Consider the following 19,494-nt stretch of genomic DNA (forward strand, 5'->3'; position numbering starts at 1 on the left):
CTAAAATGTATTCATCTGTTGCACATTTTAACAATCATCTGTGTCCATTTTTTAAATAAATTCAAAACTTGAAATGAAATTCATTTATTTGAACTAAAAAACTAAAAGTAAATAAATAAATAAAGATAAATAATAACTGAAGCAATACATTTATAAATGAATCTGAATCTGCCAGCAGGTGGCAGTAAGATACTGTGGCTGCGTCCAAAACCGCATAGGTCAATACTAAACAGTACGCTAAAATCAGTATCCGAGCAGAGTAGTATGTCCGAATTCATAGAATTCGAAAATCAGTATGCGAGAAGTACCGGGATGACTTACTACTTCCGCCGAGTACCTCCCATGCATGCTGCACTATCCCATGATGCCCCACGAACGAATTCATGAATGGGAGTGAATCGACGCAACTGACGCAGGTACAGTAGGTCACGTGACAATGACAAAATGGTGGATGTAGTATGTCCGAATTCCATTCATACTTTTCACATTCATACTGTATTGAACGCACTTTTCTAATGGCCGAGTAGTACGTTTAAATTCAAATGCAGTACCTACTGAGTAGTAGGCGGTTTCTGACGCAGCCTGTGTCTTGTTACTGAATCATTCATATTAAAGCGATTCATTCTTAAATGTTGATTCATAGGAAATGAAGTGGCAGGCTGCACCCAAAATGGCATTTATATGGTATCCTGATGACCTACTACTTCTAGCGAGATTCTGAAGTGTGAACGTTACACTATCCCATAATGCATTGCGAGAGATTTCTTGTTGGTCGTGATCATGAAAAATGGTGAATGTAGAACATCTGAATTTTATTCATACTACTCACATTGATACTACATGGTTTCCGCTACATTCGTTCTTCCATGGCGGGGTGCCACACCAAAATTCATCCCGCCTCGGCTACATTACAGCTTCTCATTCAAAACATTCAGTTGTTTTTTTTTAAAATAGCGGGTGATAATCGCACCAAAACGTATTTTTGAGCAACCGTCAATGTAAACCAACGACTTCTGGAGGTCTCTTTAAGTGTTTACTTTCCAAAATTAATTAACTTTCGGTTAGTACCTGGATGTTTTAAAAAGGGGTGTGTCATCATGATTGTGCATTTCTGATTGGCTCTGTTGGAGTTTGATATCACTGGTCCCACTTATGCAAAAATGTTGCATATACATTGCTTGTTTTTCCAAATTTGACCAATCAGATGGTGCTTTACTATCTGTAGCCCCACCACTTGAGAAGTTGCTGCTCTCCTATTGGCCCAAAACTGAACCCAGAGCTGGAAACAAACACTAATGATAGAAAAATGGTAACAGCCAATCAGAATCAGAATATCTGCAAAGGTTTTTACTCATTTATAGTGTTTTAAAGACTAAATGTTTGCACCTTGGTGCTTATTTTTTTTAGTCTGCAACAAAAATAATTTTGTGCTATTTTATGCTTAGAAACTAATATCATTACTACAATCTGCTGCAGTTACTGGGGAATACAATATACAATAGCGTTTTTAAATATCTCTTACAGGTAAACAGGTATAACATAAAAACCAACGGCCCACGTACTGAGCCTTGAGGTACTCCACATTGAACTCAATACTAATCGATAAGATATCCCTTCGTTTACTGCAACAAATTCTAACTAACTGGTTTTATTTGAACCATATCAATGCAAAAAAAACAACAAAAAACACTAATGACGGGAAAATGACAACAGCCAATCAGAGTCAGTATATCTGCGAAGGCGTTCACTCATTTATAGTGTTTTAAAGACTAAATGTTTGCACCATGGCACATTTTTTTAGTCTGCAACAAAAAAATTTTGTAACAAGCTATTTTATTCTTAGAAACTAATACTTTTACTATAATCTGCTGCAGTTACTGGAGAATACAATATACAATAGTGTTTTTAAATATCTCAGGTAAGCAGGTATAACATAAAAAACCAACGGCCCAAGTACTGAGCCTTGAGGTACTGCACTTTGTAATCGATATGATATCTCTTCGTTTACTGATACAAATTAATAACTATCTGGTATCATTTGAACTATATCAATACAAAAAAATAAATAAATAAATAAACACTAATGATGCGAAAATCACAACAGCCAATCAGAGTCAGAATATCTGCGAAGGCGTTCACTCATTTATAGTGATTTAAAGACTAAATGTTTGCACTTTGGTGCGTTTTTTTTTAGTCTGCAACAAAAATAATTTAGTAAAAAGCTATTTTATGCTTAGAAACTAATATTATTACTATAATCTGCTGCAGTTACTGGAGAATACAATATACAATAACTTTTTTAAATATCTCAGGTAAGCAGATATAACATAAAAAACCAACGGCCCAAGTACTGAGCCTTGAGGTACTCCACTTTGTAATCGATATGATATCTCTTCGTTTACTGCTACAAATTAATAACTATCTGGTATAATTTGAACCATATCAATACAAAAAATAAATAAATAAACACTAATGATGGGAAAATGACAACAGCCAATCAAAGTCAGAATATCTGCGGACGTTTTTACTCATTTATAGTGATTTAAAGACTAAATGTTTGCACCTTGGCACGTTTTTTAGTCTGAAAATATGAATTTTCTGGCATATTTTACTCGAAATTACATTCTGGCTTCAGTTTCCTACAGTGGCACAAAGTGGAGACACATTACCGTTCTGTTTGCCACATCACATACCGTCAAGTAGTGACTTCAGCTGATGAACGACTTTCTGCATGCGTGTGGAATGAGCACAAATACTACTCCACCCGCTGCTGGTACTGTGATGTGGGCATCAGTTTCATCACTGCTGTGATGAAGTGTTGTTGTAGTGCCAATCAATAATCAGCTTTCAGGCTTGAGATACTTTCACAACATTCACATGCACAGCAGAAAACCAGCGAGAGCAACAAAAGCTGCTTAAGATGTGTGTGTTAACTAAAGGAGATTTCTGAGGAACACTGCTGAACGCTGAAATCAACACCCAAACACACAATTACTAACTTAAGAATATCAGCAACTTTAGTTTTGGGAGTTACTACAAACACTCAACGCTGGTTAGAAGAAAAAAATGTGTTGTAATTGTTAATTACAGCTCTAATGCTTATACTTCATGCTACATGCTTTCACAAGTGTTTATCTGAGGTTATTTCCACTAACTGAATGTGAGCTTTTTTCATCTTCCAATCTAGCTTGATTCAGTGGTGAAATAACATACATGCAAGTCAAAAATGAATCTAGAGGTAGTCTAGAGCGCCATCTGCTGTTAAAAACTAGCCTAGAGCACCATCTGCTGTTAAAAACTAGCCTAGAGTGCCATCTGCTGTTAAAACTAGCCTTTAGTACCATCTGCTGTTAAAAACTAGCCTAGAGAGCCATCTGCTGTTAAAAACTAGCCTAGAGCGCCATCTGCTGTTAAAAACTAGCCTACAGCATCATCTGCTGTTAAAAACTAGCCTAGAGTGCCATCAGCTGTTAAAACTAGCCTTTAGTGCCATCTGTTGTTAAAAACTAGCCTAGAGAGCCATCTGCTGTTAAAAACTAGCCTACAGCATCATCTGCTGTTAAAAACTAGCCTAGAGCGCCATCTGCTGTTAAAACTAGCCTTTAGTACCATCTGCTGTTAAAAACTAGCCTAGAGAGCCATCTGCTGTTAAAAACTAGCCTAGAGCGCCATCTGCTGTTAAAAACTAGCCTAGAGTGCCATCTGCTGTTAAAACTAGCCTTTAGTACCATCTGCTGTTAAAAACTAGCCTAGAGAGCCATCTGCTGTTAAAAACTAGCCTAGAGCGCCATCTGCTGTTAAAAACTAGCCTACAGCATCATCTGCTGTTAAAAACTAGCCTAGAGTGCCATCAGCTGTTAAAACTAGCCTTTAGTGCCATCTGTTGTTAAAAACTAGCCTAGAGAGCCATCTGCTGTTAAAAACTAGCCTACAGCATCATCTGCTGTTAAAAACTAGCCTAGAGCGCCATCTGCTGTTAAAACTAGCCTTTAGTACCATCTGCTGTTAAAAACTAGCCTAGAGAGCCATCTGCTGTTAAAAACTAGCCTAGAGCGCCATCTGCTGTTAAAAACTAGCCTAGAGTGCCATCTGCTGTTAAAAACTAGCCTAGAGCAACATCTGCTGTTAAAAACTAGTCTAGATCGCCATCTGCTGTTAAAAACTAGCCTAGAGCGCCATCTGCTGTTAAAAACTAGCCTAGAGTGCCATCTGCTGTTAAAAACTAGCCTAGAGCAACATCTGCTGTTAAAACTAGCCTTTAGTGCCATCTGCTGTTAAAACTAGCCTAGAGTGTCATCTGCTGTTAATACTAGCCTTTAGTACCATCTGCTGTTAAAAACTAGTCTAGATCGCCATCTGCTGTTAAAAACTAGTCTAGAGCACCATCTGCTGTTAAAAATTAGTCTAGAGCACCATCTGCTGTTAAAAACCAGCCTAGATCGCCATCTGCTGTTAAAAACATTGACACATTAATACACAATCACTATCTGATGACAGTAGCAGGGCGTTTAATAAGGTTGACACTTGGGCCATGAGTGTGTGTTTGCAACGAGGGTGTTTTCTCACAGTTTAGTAGTCCTAGCTGAAGCAGAGATGCTAGTGCAGTGATGATCATGAACATTAGCAGTCCTCCACGCCGTCCCATGAGCGCCACGGCAGGACACAGAAACACACACGACGTCACCGCGATGACCGCCATCACGTAGTACTCCGCATAAAAATCATGGAGCTTTTCCACAAACCCGACAGTCTTCTTTTCCATCATACTGCGTGCAAAGCAGTGGTGTATGCCGTAACCTGTCAACCTGAAAGACAAATAGAGAGAAACGTGTTTTACTGCCATGACTAGCATGTATACGTTTAGCCCAAAAACTGAATTTCTGTCATCAATTACATTCCAAACCCATTAGAAACTCATAGATTTGGCTTAACTACCACTTTAAAGAATTAGCTAAACAGCTGTAGCACAAAATACAAGCCTTCAGCGCCTTCTATTGTTAAAAACTAGCCTAGAGCGCCATCTGCTGTTCCAATCTAGCATAGAGCACTGTCTGCTGTAAAAAACTAGCCAAGAGTGCAATCTGCTGTTAAAAAGTAGCCTTTAGCGCAATCTGCTGTTAAAAACTAGCCTAAAATGACATCTACTGTTCAAAACTATCCTAGAGCGCAATCTGCTGCTCTAAACTAGCCTAGAGTGCCACCTGGTGTTCAAAGCTAGTCTAGAGTGCCATCTGTTCTTCAAAATGAGCCTAGAGCGCAATCTGCTGCTCTAAACTAGCCTAGAGCGCCATCTGTTGTTCAAAGCTAGTCTAGAGTGCCATCTGCTCTTCAAAACTAGCCTAGAGGGCCATCTGCTGTTCAAAGCTAGTCTAGAGCATCATCTGCTGTTCAAAATTAGCCTAGAGCGCCGTCCACTGTTAAAAACTACCCTAGAGCACAGTCCGCTGTTAAAAATTAGCCTAGAGCGCCTTCGTTGTTAAATACTAGCCTCGAGCGCTTTTTGCTTTTAAAAATTATCCTAGAGCGCCATCTGCTGTTAAAAACTAGCCTAGAGCACCATCTGCTGTTAAAAACTAGTCTAGAGCAACATCTGCTGCTCAAAACTAGCCTAGAGTGCCATCTGCTGCTCAAAACTAGCCTAGAGCTCCATCTGCTGTTAAAAACTAGCCTTGAGCGCCATCTGCTGCTCAAAACTAGCCTAGACCGCCATCTGCCGCTCAAAACTAGCCTAGAGCGCCATTTGCTGCTCAAAACTGTCCTAGAGCGCCATCTGCTATTAAAAACTAGCCTAGAGCGCCATCTGCTGCTCAAAATTAGCCTAGAACGCCATCTGCTGCTCAAAACTAGCCTAGAGCTCCATCTGCTGTTAAAAACTAGCCTTGAGCGCCATCTGCTGTTATATGTAGCCTAGAGCGCGGTCTGCTGATAAAAACTAGCCTGTTTTGCCCCAACACTAATCAAACACACCTGAACAAGATAATCAATCCCAGAAAGCTACAGACAGGTGTGTTTGATTAGGGTTGGAAGAGCTAAACTCTGCAGGACAATGGACATGTAGGACTGAAGTTGCACATACCTGATGTGCTGTACAGTAAAATAATGATGGGAGGTTCAGAAAAACGGATCACCAGTTTTTTTTATGCTACAACGTAATAACATCATCATCTCAAAAATATGTAGCCAGCAATCATAGTTTCAGTCACTTAAAACATCCCCATGATCTGAAAAGTTTCTTACCATTAAATTTTGCAACCCAAATAAAGCATAATCACTATTTAAATTCCATTATGATTTTCTGTTATGAAATAAATGTATGTTTTTCCAGATCCTCTTATTTAAGCCCTCAGTTTACCTGCGCTGCAGCTTAATCAGCTGTTCAAGTTTGGTTCAGACTGTACTGTGCTGTCATGTACTGTTTGTGTTCAGTTCTTTTAGTTCTATTAGTTCACCGCTTCTCCAATCTGACCTCAGTGTACTGCTCTAGTAACTCAATAACTCAGAAAATTGGTTTATTTTGAGTCAGAGAGGGGTATCGGGCATGTTAAATAGTAAGTAATTTGTGGATAAGTGCTTACTGGAGATTTCAAATGATTTGGTGAACTGGTTTAACCGATTCACTTAAAACATGACTCAAACTCAACTCCTGGAGGGAGGGGGCCGCAGCTCTGCACAGTTTATCTCCAATCCTAATCAAACACAGCTGATCTGAATAATTCAGGTGTTTAAAAGAGTCTTGAACACCTTGATTAGTTGGATCAGGGTTGGTGCTCCTCCAGGACTTGAGTTTGAGGACTTAAAAGAAGGATTCGTTCGCCTTCCCTACAGTCTAATCATCCCATCTCACACTGGATTAGACACTCAGAAAGACGCAAATGGGTACGTATCAAAAACATATTTACGAGTTGACGCAGAGCACTACTATATTCTTCCACAGGTTCCTGGTGCCGACCATCTTCACAATGCAGGTCTTCTTGGGTTGTTTTGGCAGGGCTCCGTTTAGCTCTGAAACCAGTGAGGAAAAGAAGGAAAACAGTTTAAAGGGGACCTATTATGCAAAAATCACTTTTCTAAGGGGTTTATACACAATAGTGTGGTGACAGTTTGAGAATATAAGCAGCTTCTAATGGTAAAAATGAATTAACTTTATTCTTTATAATCAGACTCGTTTAAAACAGTCTGCAGAAACACTTTGATTGACATTCTCCTTTTGAACGTGTCATCAGAGGGGGAAAGCCCCGCCCACTAGTGACCATCTCTCCCTCATTAGCATAGGAGGTTAGTCTTGTTTTTGAATCTGCCACTATGCTAAAACACAGGCGCTTGTAGCTCCGCCCTCTTCTACGGATAAATAAGTAGTATAATGTACATTTATAGATATTGATCTATAGATATTGATTTCTTTTATTGCGAGTTGCGGATAAATAAGTAGGATAATGTAGATTTATAGATATTGATCTACAAATATTGATCTATCGATAATGATATCTTTTGTCGTGAGTAGCGGATAAATAAGTAGGATAATGTACATTTATAGATATTGATCTATAGATATTGATATCTTTTGTCATGAGTAGCGGATAAATAAGTAGGATAATGTACATTTATAGATATTGATCTATAGATATTGATATCTTTTGTCGTGAGTAGCGGATAAATAAGTAGGATAATGTAGATTTATAGATATTGATCTATAGATATTGATATCTTTTTTCGTGAGTAGCGGATAAATAAGTAGGATAATGTACATTTATAGATATTGATCTATAGATATTGATTTCTTTTATTGCGAGTTGCGGATAAATAAGTAGGATAATGTAGATTTATAGATATTGATCTACAGATATTGATCTATCGATAATGATATCTTTTGTCGTGAGTAGCGGATAAATAAGTAGGATAATGTACATTTATAGATATTGATCTATAGATATTGATATCTTTTGTCGTGAGTAGCGGATAAATAAGTAGGATAATGTACATTTATAGATATTGATCTATAGATATTGATATCTTTTGTCATGAGTAGCGGATAAATAAGTAGGATAATGTAGATTTATAGATATTGATCTACAGATATTGATATCTTTTGTCGTGAGTAGCGGATAAATAAGTAGTATAATGTAGATTTATAGATATTGATCTATAGATAATGATATCTTTTGTCGTGAGTAGCGGATAAATAAGTAGGATAATGTACATTTATAGATATTGATCTATAGATATTGATATCTTTTGTCATGAGTAGCGGATAAATAAGTAGGATAATGTAGATTTATAGATATTGATCTATAGATATTGATCTATAGATATTGATATCTTTTGTTGTGAGCAGTGGATAAATAAGTAGGATAATGTAGATTTAGCCGATTGTTTTTGTGAAATAAAGTCATCAGTCTTATTCAACCGTCCACTTTTCACCACATTTGTCCATGCAAAATGTCACCAAACAAACTTCTTTCGCATTATTTTTATGGGTCATTGTTTGTAGATTTTGCACAATATAATCGCTTTTATCCACTTTGCAAATAAGGCTGTAACATAAGATGTGGAATAAAAGTGAAGTGTTTTTTATAGGATTGTGAAAGCTAAGCATTTTATACTACAATCCCTTTGCAGGACGGGTTTGCATATGTGATGAAACTGGAAGAACAAGTCAGAACGTTTGATTTAAGATAAAGTCCAAACATTTGACAAAGATAAAACTACAAAAAATACATAATTGTTTTACATGAAAACAAGATCAATAATATGCATATGAAGATATATATTCTTCAAGATACTAATATTCAGTTTAAAGTGACATTTAAAGGCTTAACTAGGTTAATTAGGGTAAAGTTAGGGTAATTAGGCAAGTCATTGTACTGTATAACAGTGGTTTCTTCTGGAGACAATCAAAAACTAATATTGCTTAATAATAATAATAATAATAATAATAATAATAATAATAATGATAATAATGATTAAAAAAAAATAATAATAATAATGATAATAATAATGATAATAATGATAAAAAAAAAAAAAAAAAAAAATAATAATAATAATAATAATAGGGCTGATAATATTGACCTTAAAAAGAACTGCTTTTATTCTAGCCGAAATAAATTAAATAACACTTTCTCCAGAAGAAAAAATATTATAGGAAATACTGTGAAAAATTCCTGAATCTGTTCAACATCATTTGGGAAATATTTCACAAAGAAGGGATAATAACGTTGACTTCAACTGTAAATCCAAATTAACGCATTCAACAGTGGCTATAATAAAACAAATACGTCGTAGTCACTGTGCTGTGGCACTTTACTCTGTGCATGTTTAAACTGTGAGCACCACAGTCACAACCAAACACACTATATTGACTTTGGGTTGTGCAAGCAAAACAATTCACCTGTGGAGACGATGACGCCTCTGTCTGTCAGTGACTCAGGTAAAACACAGAAACCCAACTTACATCCGTTACACTAAATCGGTTCTTTGTTCCACAGAATACAGCCATACATAATATTATGAACAACATTAACTTTTTTTGCTTCGTATGTTTACAGCTGAACCACTGAAGACACATGGAATGTTTTGACAAGGTGTTTGCTCTATGAACATCTCGGGATTTTTGCTGTCTATGGAGGATGAGAGAGCTAAACATAAAATAAAATCTAAAATATCCTCTTTGGTGTTTTAAAGATAAACGATGGGCAAGCGTAAATATAAATACACTGACTCATTCGGACATCAAGAAATCATGATTTTTGGTATCTTTGGAAATGATGAACACATTTTATAAATAATCAAACATGTAACAATTTTTAAAAGCTGAAAAAAGGACGGCTTTGGTCACTAAATGTACCTGCAACTATAGAATCACCTATATACTGCAGTTCATGGAGAGCAACATGTTTTTCTGGTGTTTTCTTGCAAAACTTGGCAAACATGACTTAAGCCAGCAAACACTGAGATAAATATAGTCTGCAGTACAAATAATAGTTTTAAAATAAAAGTAAGTTTGCTTTTATTAAAATGAGAGATGATTTAAAAAGATAAATACATTACGTCTAATTATTTTATTACCTTTAAAATAATTGTTGTCTTTATATATATATATATATAAAATTTTCTTTTTTTAAATATTTTCCAAATGATGACCAAGGAAATTTTTACAGTATGTCTGATAATATTTTTTTCTTCTGGAGAAAGTCTTAAAGGGCACATAGTTTACCTATTTTTTATGATGTAATATTATTATTATGGTTCTTCTGAGTGTGCCAGTTTAGGTTCAGTTTAAAACACAATTCAGATTTGTTTATTATAATGTGTTAAAAAGTGTCATGTTGGGGGCGTGTCCACAGTTCGCTGATTTAGGGGTGTGTTGCTTCACATGTAAACGTAACAAGGGGGCGGGGCCATGAGCTCACCTGCTCTGCATTTGCAACAGAGTCTGACAGGCAGACGGAGAAGGGAGCTGGAGTGAGAGGTACAGCATTCAGTCGTACATGTATGACTCTGACACAGACCAAGCAGAGAGCACAAAATCATTTGTGTCTTTGTACAGTTTTACAGCCAACTGTGTGCTAGTTTCAAGTGCCGAGCTTGTACACAGAAACTAATAACCACGCACACTGAATTAACTTTGACTGAGGCACCGGATGTGCCGCTCGAAGCCGCGACACAGCACACCAGACACTCTCTGTGGCGCGGCAGAAACATGAAGTGTCCCGAATCGTCGCGCCACGCATTTTTGAATTGTAAACATAGGTTTCTGCAGCGGTCCGCGGCGCCCAGCCGTCGACTTGAGTGTACCCTAATAGAAACCGATGTTTAGAATTCTAAAACGCATGCTAGTTAAGATCACAGGGAGCTTCTGGGATCGCGAGAAATGTAAACGGCTGAAGTATAAGGTAGACCCAATGAGAAGTACACATGTTTGCAAACCCACCTAAAGATACAACCAATAATTCCGATTAGAGCGATAATGTGGAGAATATTGATCTTGTGTTGAGCCCAATGAGCCTTACATCTAAAAATAGAGCTAGCGTGTTCCTTTAGTGATATCGCTTCAACTCACACTGAAAATGGCGGACGTGAATCAACAAACTGAGGATATGATGACGCGCCTGTCAATCAATATTGGTGGGCGGGGGGACCGCTCTCCTACGTAAAGTTGCGGTCGCAGTTGTTAAATTGAAAAAAAAAAAAGCACTGGGTGTGTTTATATCACCCCAATATGATGCTCTATACACCACACATGCATATATGTCTGTCCAAACAGCTTGAAAAGTAGATTTTTTTACCATAGGTGCCCTTTAATTGTTTTATTTCAGCTAGAATAAAAGCAGTTTTAAATTTTTTATTCTTATATTTTTTTCAAAATTATTAGTCCCCTTAAGCGATTTTTTTTCAATAGTCTACAGAACAAACCATCGTTATACAATAACTTGCCTAATTACCCTAACCTGCCTAGTTATCCTAATTAACCTAGTTAAGCCTTTAAATGTCACTTTAAGCTGTATAGAAGTGTCTTGAAGAATATCTAGTCTAATATTATTTACTGTCATCATGGCAAACAGAAAATAAATCAGTTATTAGAGATGAGTTATTAAAACTATTATGATTAGAAATGTGCTGAAAAAATCTGCTCTCCATTAAACAGAAATTGGGGAAAAAAATAAACAGGGGAGCTGTTCTGTCTGGTTTATGAATCTGCTTCTTGAGTTCTGCAAATAACAGCACTCATCAAGCCTCTTCACTCTTCACCCTTGTATATTACTCCACCCACATACAGCAACAAGCAGAGGACACTCTACAGTCTGACAAATATTGCTGCTGTTGGACAACATAATGTACTTTTGAGGCTTTTTAGTCAAGAATGTAGTTGTTTAGATTGTAACTATGCAGTTTATTTATAAGGATAGTGCCTATTTTAAATATTTATAATTTCAGAGCATCAGACTCAGTGCATCAGTCGCCATCAGCCTGTCTGAGCAGACCAAAGAAAGTGATGGCTGACGTTTCGCCACAAGATGGCGACAGAGACCGCATTATAAGTCCTTAAGGGAGAAAAACAGCATTTTCTCAGTGTAAATTTCAAAATACAGCAGAACAAATCCTTATAAATCAGGTAAGTGACATTCTAAGGCGATCTCTCTCTTTTGTATGTTGTAATGCTGTATTTATACTGGTAGTGTTTGCTTTGCTTTGGCTTTTTCGGGGTTAATTATTGTGATCTCCCGATTGCAACAGTGACATACTGGGATATCTCTGTAGACTGATGACATTTCATGCCGTTCAGCCTTATAATCTTAAAATGTGAGCAAAATCAGCTGTTTTGCCATCACTTTAGACATTACGCTAGAGAATCATCAAACACTAGTATACACTATTATATATAAATGTCCTGTTTTATGTGCCCTTATTAAAGAAAACAACTTTTGAACTTATTTCTGTATAATTTTACATTATAATTTTAATTTTACATGTCTTTTTCACAAGATGTCAAATGCATCTCTGATGTGCCTAGAGTGTGTAGTGAAGTTTCAGCTCATAATAGCACACAAATAAAGTTTTAAGACTCTCTGAAACTGACCATTTTAGGCTTTGACCCTAACTGTGTCGATTTGGTGACTGTCGCTTTAAATTCAAATGAGATTAAGCTCTTTTCAGAAGAGGGCGGAGCTACAGTCTACGAAGCCTCCTGTCGCTGTTCATTTGTGCTTCATTTCAAACTCCACATCTATAATCCTCTTAGTCTATGCTGACATTATCTTCAGCAGCTCAAACACTCTAATGGCTAATGGACAGACGGCTGCTTCTCACTCAGGGCTGCTGTTTATGCTAATGAGGGAGAGATGGTCACTAGTGGGTGGGGCTTTCCCCCTCTGATGACACATACAAAGGGAGAATGTCAATTAAACTGTTTTTGCAGACTAACTGCCGATTATAAAAATATAATCCATTTATTTTTACCGTTAGAGGCTCATTATATTGACTGCTGCCACACAACGGTGTTCAAACCCTTCATAAAAGGGATTTTTGCTGTGATTAGTGTAATGTAACCAGACACGTATCCAAACCGGTTTGAAATCCAGATTTCTTTTGGCTGTCAATCCTCTGTAATTCTCATATTTCACACACTATAAATACACATGGGTATTACGCTCCGCTGTATACCTGTCATGAGCTCCTCTGCGTCCTCCTGCAGGTTGATCTTGTTTTTCTTGGAGATTCGCTCCATGATCCACTTGGATCGACTGTACTGTTGAGTCGCCAGCAGCCATCGCAGAGATTCAGGAAAAGCCCTAAGCAGAGACACACACAGATATACATATATACAATATATATAATATATATATAGTATATAATAATAATAATAATGTATAACACAGACAGACAGATGTAAAGACAGATATAACAGTAGATGTGATGGATGGATGGATGGATGGATGGATGGATGGATGGATGGATGGATGGATGGATGGATGGATGGATGGATGGATGGATGGATGGATGGATGGATGGATGGATGGATGGATGGATGGATGGATGGATGGATGGAACGAACGATAGACAGAACGATAGATAGATAGACGGACAGATGGACGACCGGCTAGAAAGATAGAATGACAGACAGATGTAACAACAGATATAAGGATGGATGGATGGATGGATGGATGGAGGGATAGATGGATAGAATGACAGACAGACAGACAGATGTAACGACAGATATAACGATGGATGGATGGATGGATGGATGGTTGGATGGAACAACAGACAGATGTAACAACAGATATAACATTAGATAGATGGATAGACGGACGGATGGACAGGGGGACGGATAGATAGATAGATAGATAGATAGATAGATAGATAGATAGATAGATAGATAGATAGATAGATAGATAGATAGATAGATAGATAGATAGATAGACAAAACAACACTCAGATGTAACGACAGATATAACATTAGATGGACGGACAGAGGGACGGTCGGACGAATGGACGGACAGACAGACAGACAGATAGATAGATAGATAGAACGACAGACGGATGGACGGATGGATGGATGGATAGATGGATAGAACGACAGACAGATGTAACGACAAATATAACATCAGATGGACGGACGGACGGACGGACGGACGGACGGACGGACGGACGGACGGACGGACGGACGGACGGACAGACAGATAGATAGATAGATAGATAGAATGACAGACAGATGTAACGGCAGATATAACATTAGATGGATGGACGGACGGATGAATAGACAGATAGATGGATGGACGGACGGACAGATAGATAGATAGAACGACAGACGGATGGATGGATGGATGGAACGGCAGACAGACAGACAGATGTAACGACAGATATAACAATAGATGGCTAGATAGATAGATAGATAGATAGATAGATAGATAGATAGATAGATAGATAGATAGATAGATAGATAGATAGATAGATAGATAGATAGATAGATACAGTAGATAGATAAAAACAGTTGATAGATAGATAGATAGATAGATAGATAGATAGATAGATAGATAGATAGATAGATAGATAGATAGATAGATAGATAGATAGATAGATAGATAGATAGATAGATAGACAGACAAAACAACACTCAGATGTAACGACAGATATAACATTAGATGGACGGACAGAGGGACGGTCGGACGAATGGACGGACAGACAGACAGACAGATAGATAGATAGATAGAACGACAGACGGATGGACGGATGGATGGATGGATAGATGGATAGAACGACAGACAGATGTAACGACAAATATAACATCAGATGGACGGACGGATGGACGGACGGACGGACGGACGGACGGACGGATGGACGGACGGACGGACGGACGGACGGACGGACGGACGGACAGACAGATAGATAGATAGATAGATAGAATGACAGACAGATGTAACGGCAGATATAACATTAGATGGATGGACGGACGGATGAATAGACAGATAGATGGATGGACGGACGGACAGATAGATAGATAGAACGACAGACGGATGGATGGATGGATGGAACGGCAGACAGACAGACAGATGTAACGACAGATATAACAATGGATGGCTAGATAGATAGATAGATAGATAGATAGATAGATAGATAGATAGATAGATAGATAGATAGATAGATAGATAGGTAGATAGGTAGGTAGGTAGACAGACAGACAGACAGACAGACAGATAGATAGATAGATATTCTTATCTTACCAGATGTAGGACAGCATGAGTAATAGAGGGCAGATTATCACTGCCTGCAAAATCTGCCAATCACGGCACAGAGCTGCCAGTCCAGGCATGAGCAGCTGACCGGCCAGCATCATGAAGTTGGCCACCATAGTGATGGAGAAACGCCATCTTGGCAGACAGAGCTCAATCCCTGCAGACACAAACATTAATCCATCAATCAATAAAGCACACTTGATATCGCTGAGGTCAAATTTATTGGTCCTCCAGTACATTTCTTTAATAGAGCAAGGAATTTCTCACAGTATTTCCTCTAATATTTTTTCTTCTGGAGAAAGCCTTATTTGTTTCATTTCAGCTAGAATAAAAGAAGTTCTTAATTTTTAAAAAGCATTTTAGGTCAATATTATTAGCCCCCTTATGCGATATTTTTTGATTGATAGTTTTTAACAGCAGATGGCACTCTAGGCTAGTGCTCTAGGCTAGCTTTTAACAGCAGATGACACTGTAGGCTAGTTTTCAACAGCAGATGGCGCTCTAGGCTAGTTTTTATTGACAGATGGTGCTCTAGGCTAGTTTTGGACAGCAGATGGCACTCTAGGCTAGTTTTTAATGACAGATGGTGCTCTAGGCTAGTTTTGGACAGCAGATGGCACTCTAGGCTAGTGCTCTAGGCTAGCTTTTAACAGCAGATGGCCCTGTAGGCTAGCTTTTAACAGCAGATGGCCCTGTAGGCTAGTTTTGAACAGTAGATGGCGCTCTTGGCTAGTTTTGAACAGCAGATGGCGCTTTGGGCTAGATTTTAACAGCAGACGGTACCCTAGGCTAGTTTTTAACAGCAGACGGCGCTCTGAGCTAGTGCTCTAGGCTAGCTTTTAACAGCAGATGACACTGTAGGCTAGTTTTCAACAGCAGATGGCGCTCTAGGCTAGTTTAATGAAAGATGGCGCTCTAAGCTAGTTTTGGACAGCAGATGGCACTCTAGGCTAGTGCTCTAGGCTAGCTTTTAACAGCAGATGACACTGTAGGCTAGTTTTCAACAGCAGATGGCGCTCTAGGCTAGTTTTTAATGACAGATGGTGCTCTAGGCTAGTTTTGGACAGCAGATGGCACTCTAGGCTAGCTTTTAACAGCAGATGACACTGTAGGCTAGTATTCAACAGCAGATGGCGCTCTAGGCTAGTTTTGGACAGCAAATGGCGCTCTAGGCTTGTTTTGGACAGCAGATGGCGCTCTAGCCTAGTTTTTAACAGCAGATGGCGCTCTAGCCTAGTTTTGTAACAGCAGATGGCGCTCTAGCCTAGTTTTTACCAGCAGATCTCGCTCTAGGCTAGTTTTTACCAGCAGATCTCGCTCTAGGCTAGTTTTAAACCTTAGTAAGTTGGCTTTTATGTCACGAGATTAAAGTAAACACAGCTATGAACACTTTCCTAACTTTATTAATGATTCAATTTCTGCAGAACGGATTTCTTGAATGATTTTTCTCCTCCACAGCTCTACTCTTGAGCATGAATGAATATTCTCTACTAACACAACAGTCCCCTAAGAGGATATTATAAGGGTGTCTGCTCCTGAAAGAAAACGTAGCACTACAATGGAGGTTTTTGAAAGTTCAGCAAAAGAGTTACACAGAAAAACTCTCACTGGAGTGACTTTGTGCTCTGCAGATGATTTTCACGCTCACTCAGCAACATTAAGCACTGAAGCACAATGAAAGTGTAAAATGCGTAATACGACCTCTTTAAAAACGCCAACAATCACAGTCATTTTCCTGCAGATAATGAGCGCCGTGAACATAAAATCAGCTTTTAAGATGCTTTTACAGTCGTATCAAGACACCACGACGCATTTATTAGCAAATTAATCATAACGCTTTGCATAATGCTCACTATTTTTATGAAGGATTACTATTTTTACAACTGTTTTTCTGAAATGACTGACACTGCCTACTCCATAATCCCATATTTCACCATTTAAGCTTCTAATATAACAGTTGAAGCCGTATTGAAATGCAATGTTCTACAAAAGCAGATTTTTCTTCATTTATGCGACTTTAAACAGACTCATGTCTAATTCAAAGGCATCTCTCCTGTCATCTCTCTACAATTAACTCGCTCATTAGTATGCATGACGGCAGACACAAGCGCTGGCCTTCATTGACAGACCGGCACTGCAATATCAAACGATGGCAAACGCACAGAACATACACAGCTGAGCAGAGAGAAAGAGCTTTTCAAGGTGACAGAAAACACTGCACGATCTTTCAGAAAAGCCTGGAATTTCAATGAGCTGCACTTCCACTGGGAACTGAAGGATTCTCTGTTCGGCGGAAAACTCTCCGGCTTCTCTGGGAAAGTGAGGAGGACGAGCTGAAGAGGACAAAAGACCAGCCAAACTCTCAAATCTATCAAACTCTACACAGAAAAACAAGAAATAATAGTAAATATGGCCACTACTGTTTACTGTTAAACTGTTGAAAACTGGATAATGCCTGAAAAAAAATACTAACAAATAAAAAAATAAAACAAATAAGACTTTCTCCAGAAGAAACAATATTATAGGAAATACTGTGGAAACTTATGGTTGTCTGCATAGTAAGCTATCTGCGTCTCCCGTTTTCAAAATAAAAGTCCCTCAAACATAGTAAGTTTTAATATGTGCTTAGATAAACTTAAATATAACTAAAGGAGGAACATGATCATTGTTGTCAGTAGGAAATGTTGTGATTTGATAATGCTGAAAAGCTGCTGTTTTTGAGTCTTCTAGAGCATAAAAACACCATAATATATTTGCAGATATTTCAGAAACATGCTCAGTAAACATTCTTGTTTACCTGAAAAACAATAATGAAGTCAGATATTCTGCTTCTGAAATGTGCGTTACATGCGGGAACGGCTGTCTTTGTTTTGGTATTTTAACCGCCCAATGCCAGTTTAGCCAATTATACTTCAGCACCCGGGTTGCCTTGTGGAAAACAGTCTATTTCATTCATTCAGTCAGAAAGGCTCCTATCCGTGACTGTAATGAAACCTCCGGTGGACAGTAGCAGACTCCGAAATAAGACAGAGTTCAGATTCACATTTCCACGTGAGGTTATTAACTAGCAAATAATATAAATATCACATTAGGTGAGCAAGTTATATTGTAACCCCGTGTCCTAACAACACACAAGTTGATGAGATTTGCAGTAATGAGCAATTTGGCTGTTTGCACTAGACGAAACATGACAGAAATGTAAATACAGCCATTCAGCAGCACAGAATAGTGCACTCACTGCACTTCAGCGAAATGGTAAGGTTTATAATCTAATTACTACATATTAAACCTCTTTAACACTATTAAATGTAGATGCTGGATCACTGAATTACTGTTGGCTTGCACTGAAGGTCCATTTCAAATGGTTTATTTCATTTTCCAGATCTGAGGTGAACTATCTGCTGCTGCTTTCAGTAGTATGGCAATAAATGTCATGTAAAATGGCATTCAAACTCACATTATTACCATTAAACATTGAATAAAGCACATGAGGTGTACCTGAGCTGATCATTGTCAGTTTTCTGTTGTTCACCTTTGAGAAATAGAAGCCATTTCTAATAAATAAATTTCAGGTGTTGGTTAGGACAACATGGAAAATATTCCTTCTACCACATGCAGATGCTTTCATTTAGAACACAATTTAAAGCAGCCTTTAGGCTAGATAATCAGGCACACTGTTGCTGGTGTCATCAATCTGGCAACCTGTGCTTGTGTGTGTTTTGAACCAGGTGTGCAATACCTAGTTCAACCACTGGGTGTCAAACTTACATACTGCACGTTTGAGGTGAATCCTGAAGCTTTTCTAAATGAACTATTCAGTATTTTACAACTGAAACAATCTTTTTTATGAAGAATGTGCATCATGTTATAAGATGCATTTTGCAAACGGAGTATAAAATAGTTAATGTGCTTGTAGTTTTAAAGACTTGATAAGCAGATAAGAACTATAATGGCCATCATCATATATTTTTTATCTACAAAGAACTTCAATATCATTTTGTAAAAACAACATGAATGGATGTTCACGGACATCCGACTGTAAAGTGGTCGGCTTAATGCCATCTCCAATGGATGCACTTACAAAGAGAACAGACTGTGAAATAAATTAATCATTGCTTGCAATGTCGTGTTTATCAGGGAATAATAATGCACAGTTTGTGATCAGATCAATGAAACAATCCTTCATTTCCCTTCGGCTTAGTCCCTTATTTATCAGGGGTTGCCACAGTGGAATGAACCGCCAACTATTCCAGCATATGTTTTACGC

General features: G+C 38.1%; 1 protein-coding gene across 1 annotated transcript in view; it reads right to left on the reverse strand.

Annotated features, from left to right (window-relative positions):
- slc22a23 (solute carrier family 22 member 23) overlaps positions 1 to 19,494 on the reverse strand; it is an 87,023-nt gene that overhangs the window by 15,396 nt on the left and 52,133 nt on the right. Inside the window, exons 4-7 of the mRNA XM_056470696.1 lie at positions 15,216 to 15,384; positions 13,159 to 13,286; positions 6,900 to 7,002; positions 4,567 to 4,805 (exon numbers count right to left, since the gene is read on the reverse strand). Coding sequence (XP_056326671.1) covers positions 4,567 to 4,805; positions 6,900 to 7,002; positions 13,159 to 13,286; positions 15,216 to 15,384 — 639 coding nt within the window. The remainder of the gene's footprint in view (positions 1 to 4,566; positions 4,806 to 6,899; positions 7,003 to 13,158; positions 13,287 to 15,215; positions 15,385 to 19,494) is intronic.

This window comes from Danio aesculapii, chromosome 2 (genome assembly GCF_903798145.1).
Source record: "Danio aesculapii chromosome 2, fDanAes4.1, whole genome shotgun sequence".
Lineage (NCBI taxonomy): Eukaryota > Metazoa > Chordata > Actinopteri > Cypriniformes > Danionidae > Danio > Danio aesculapii.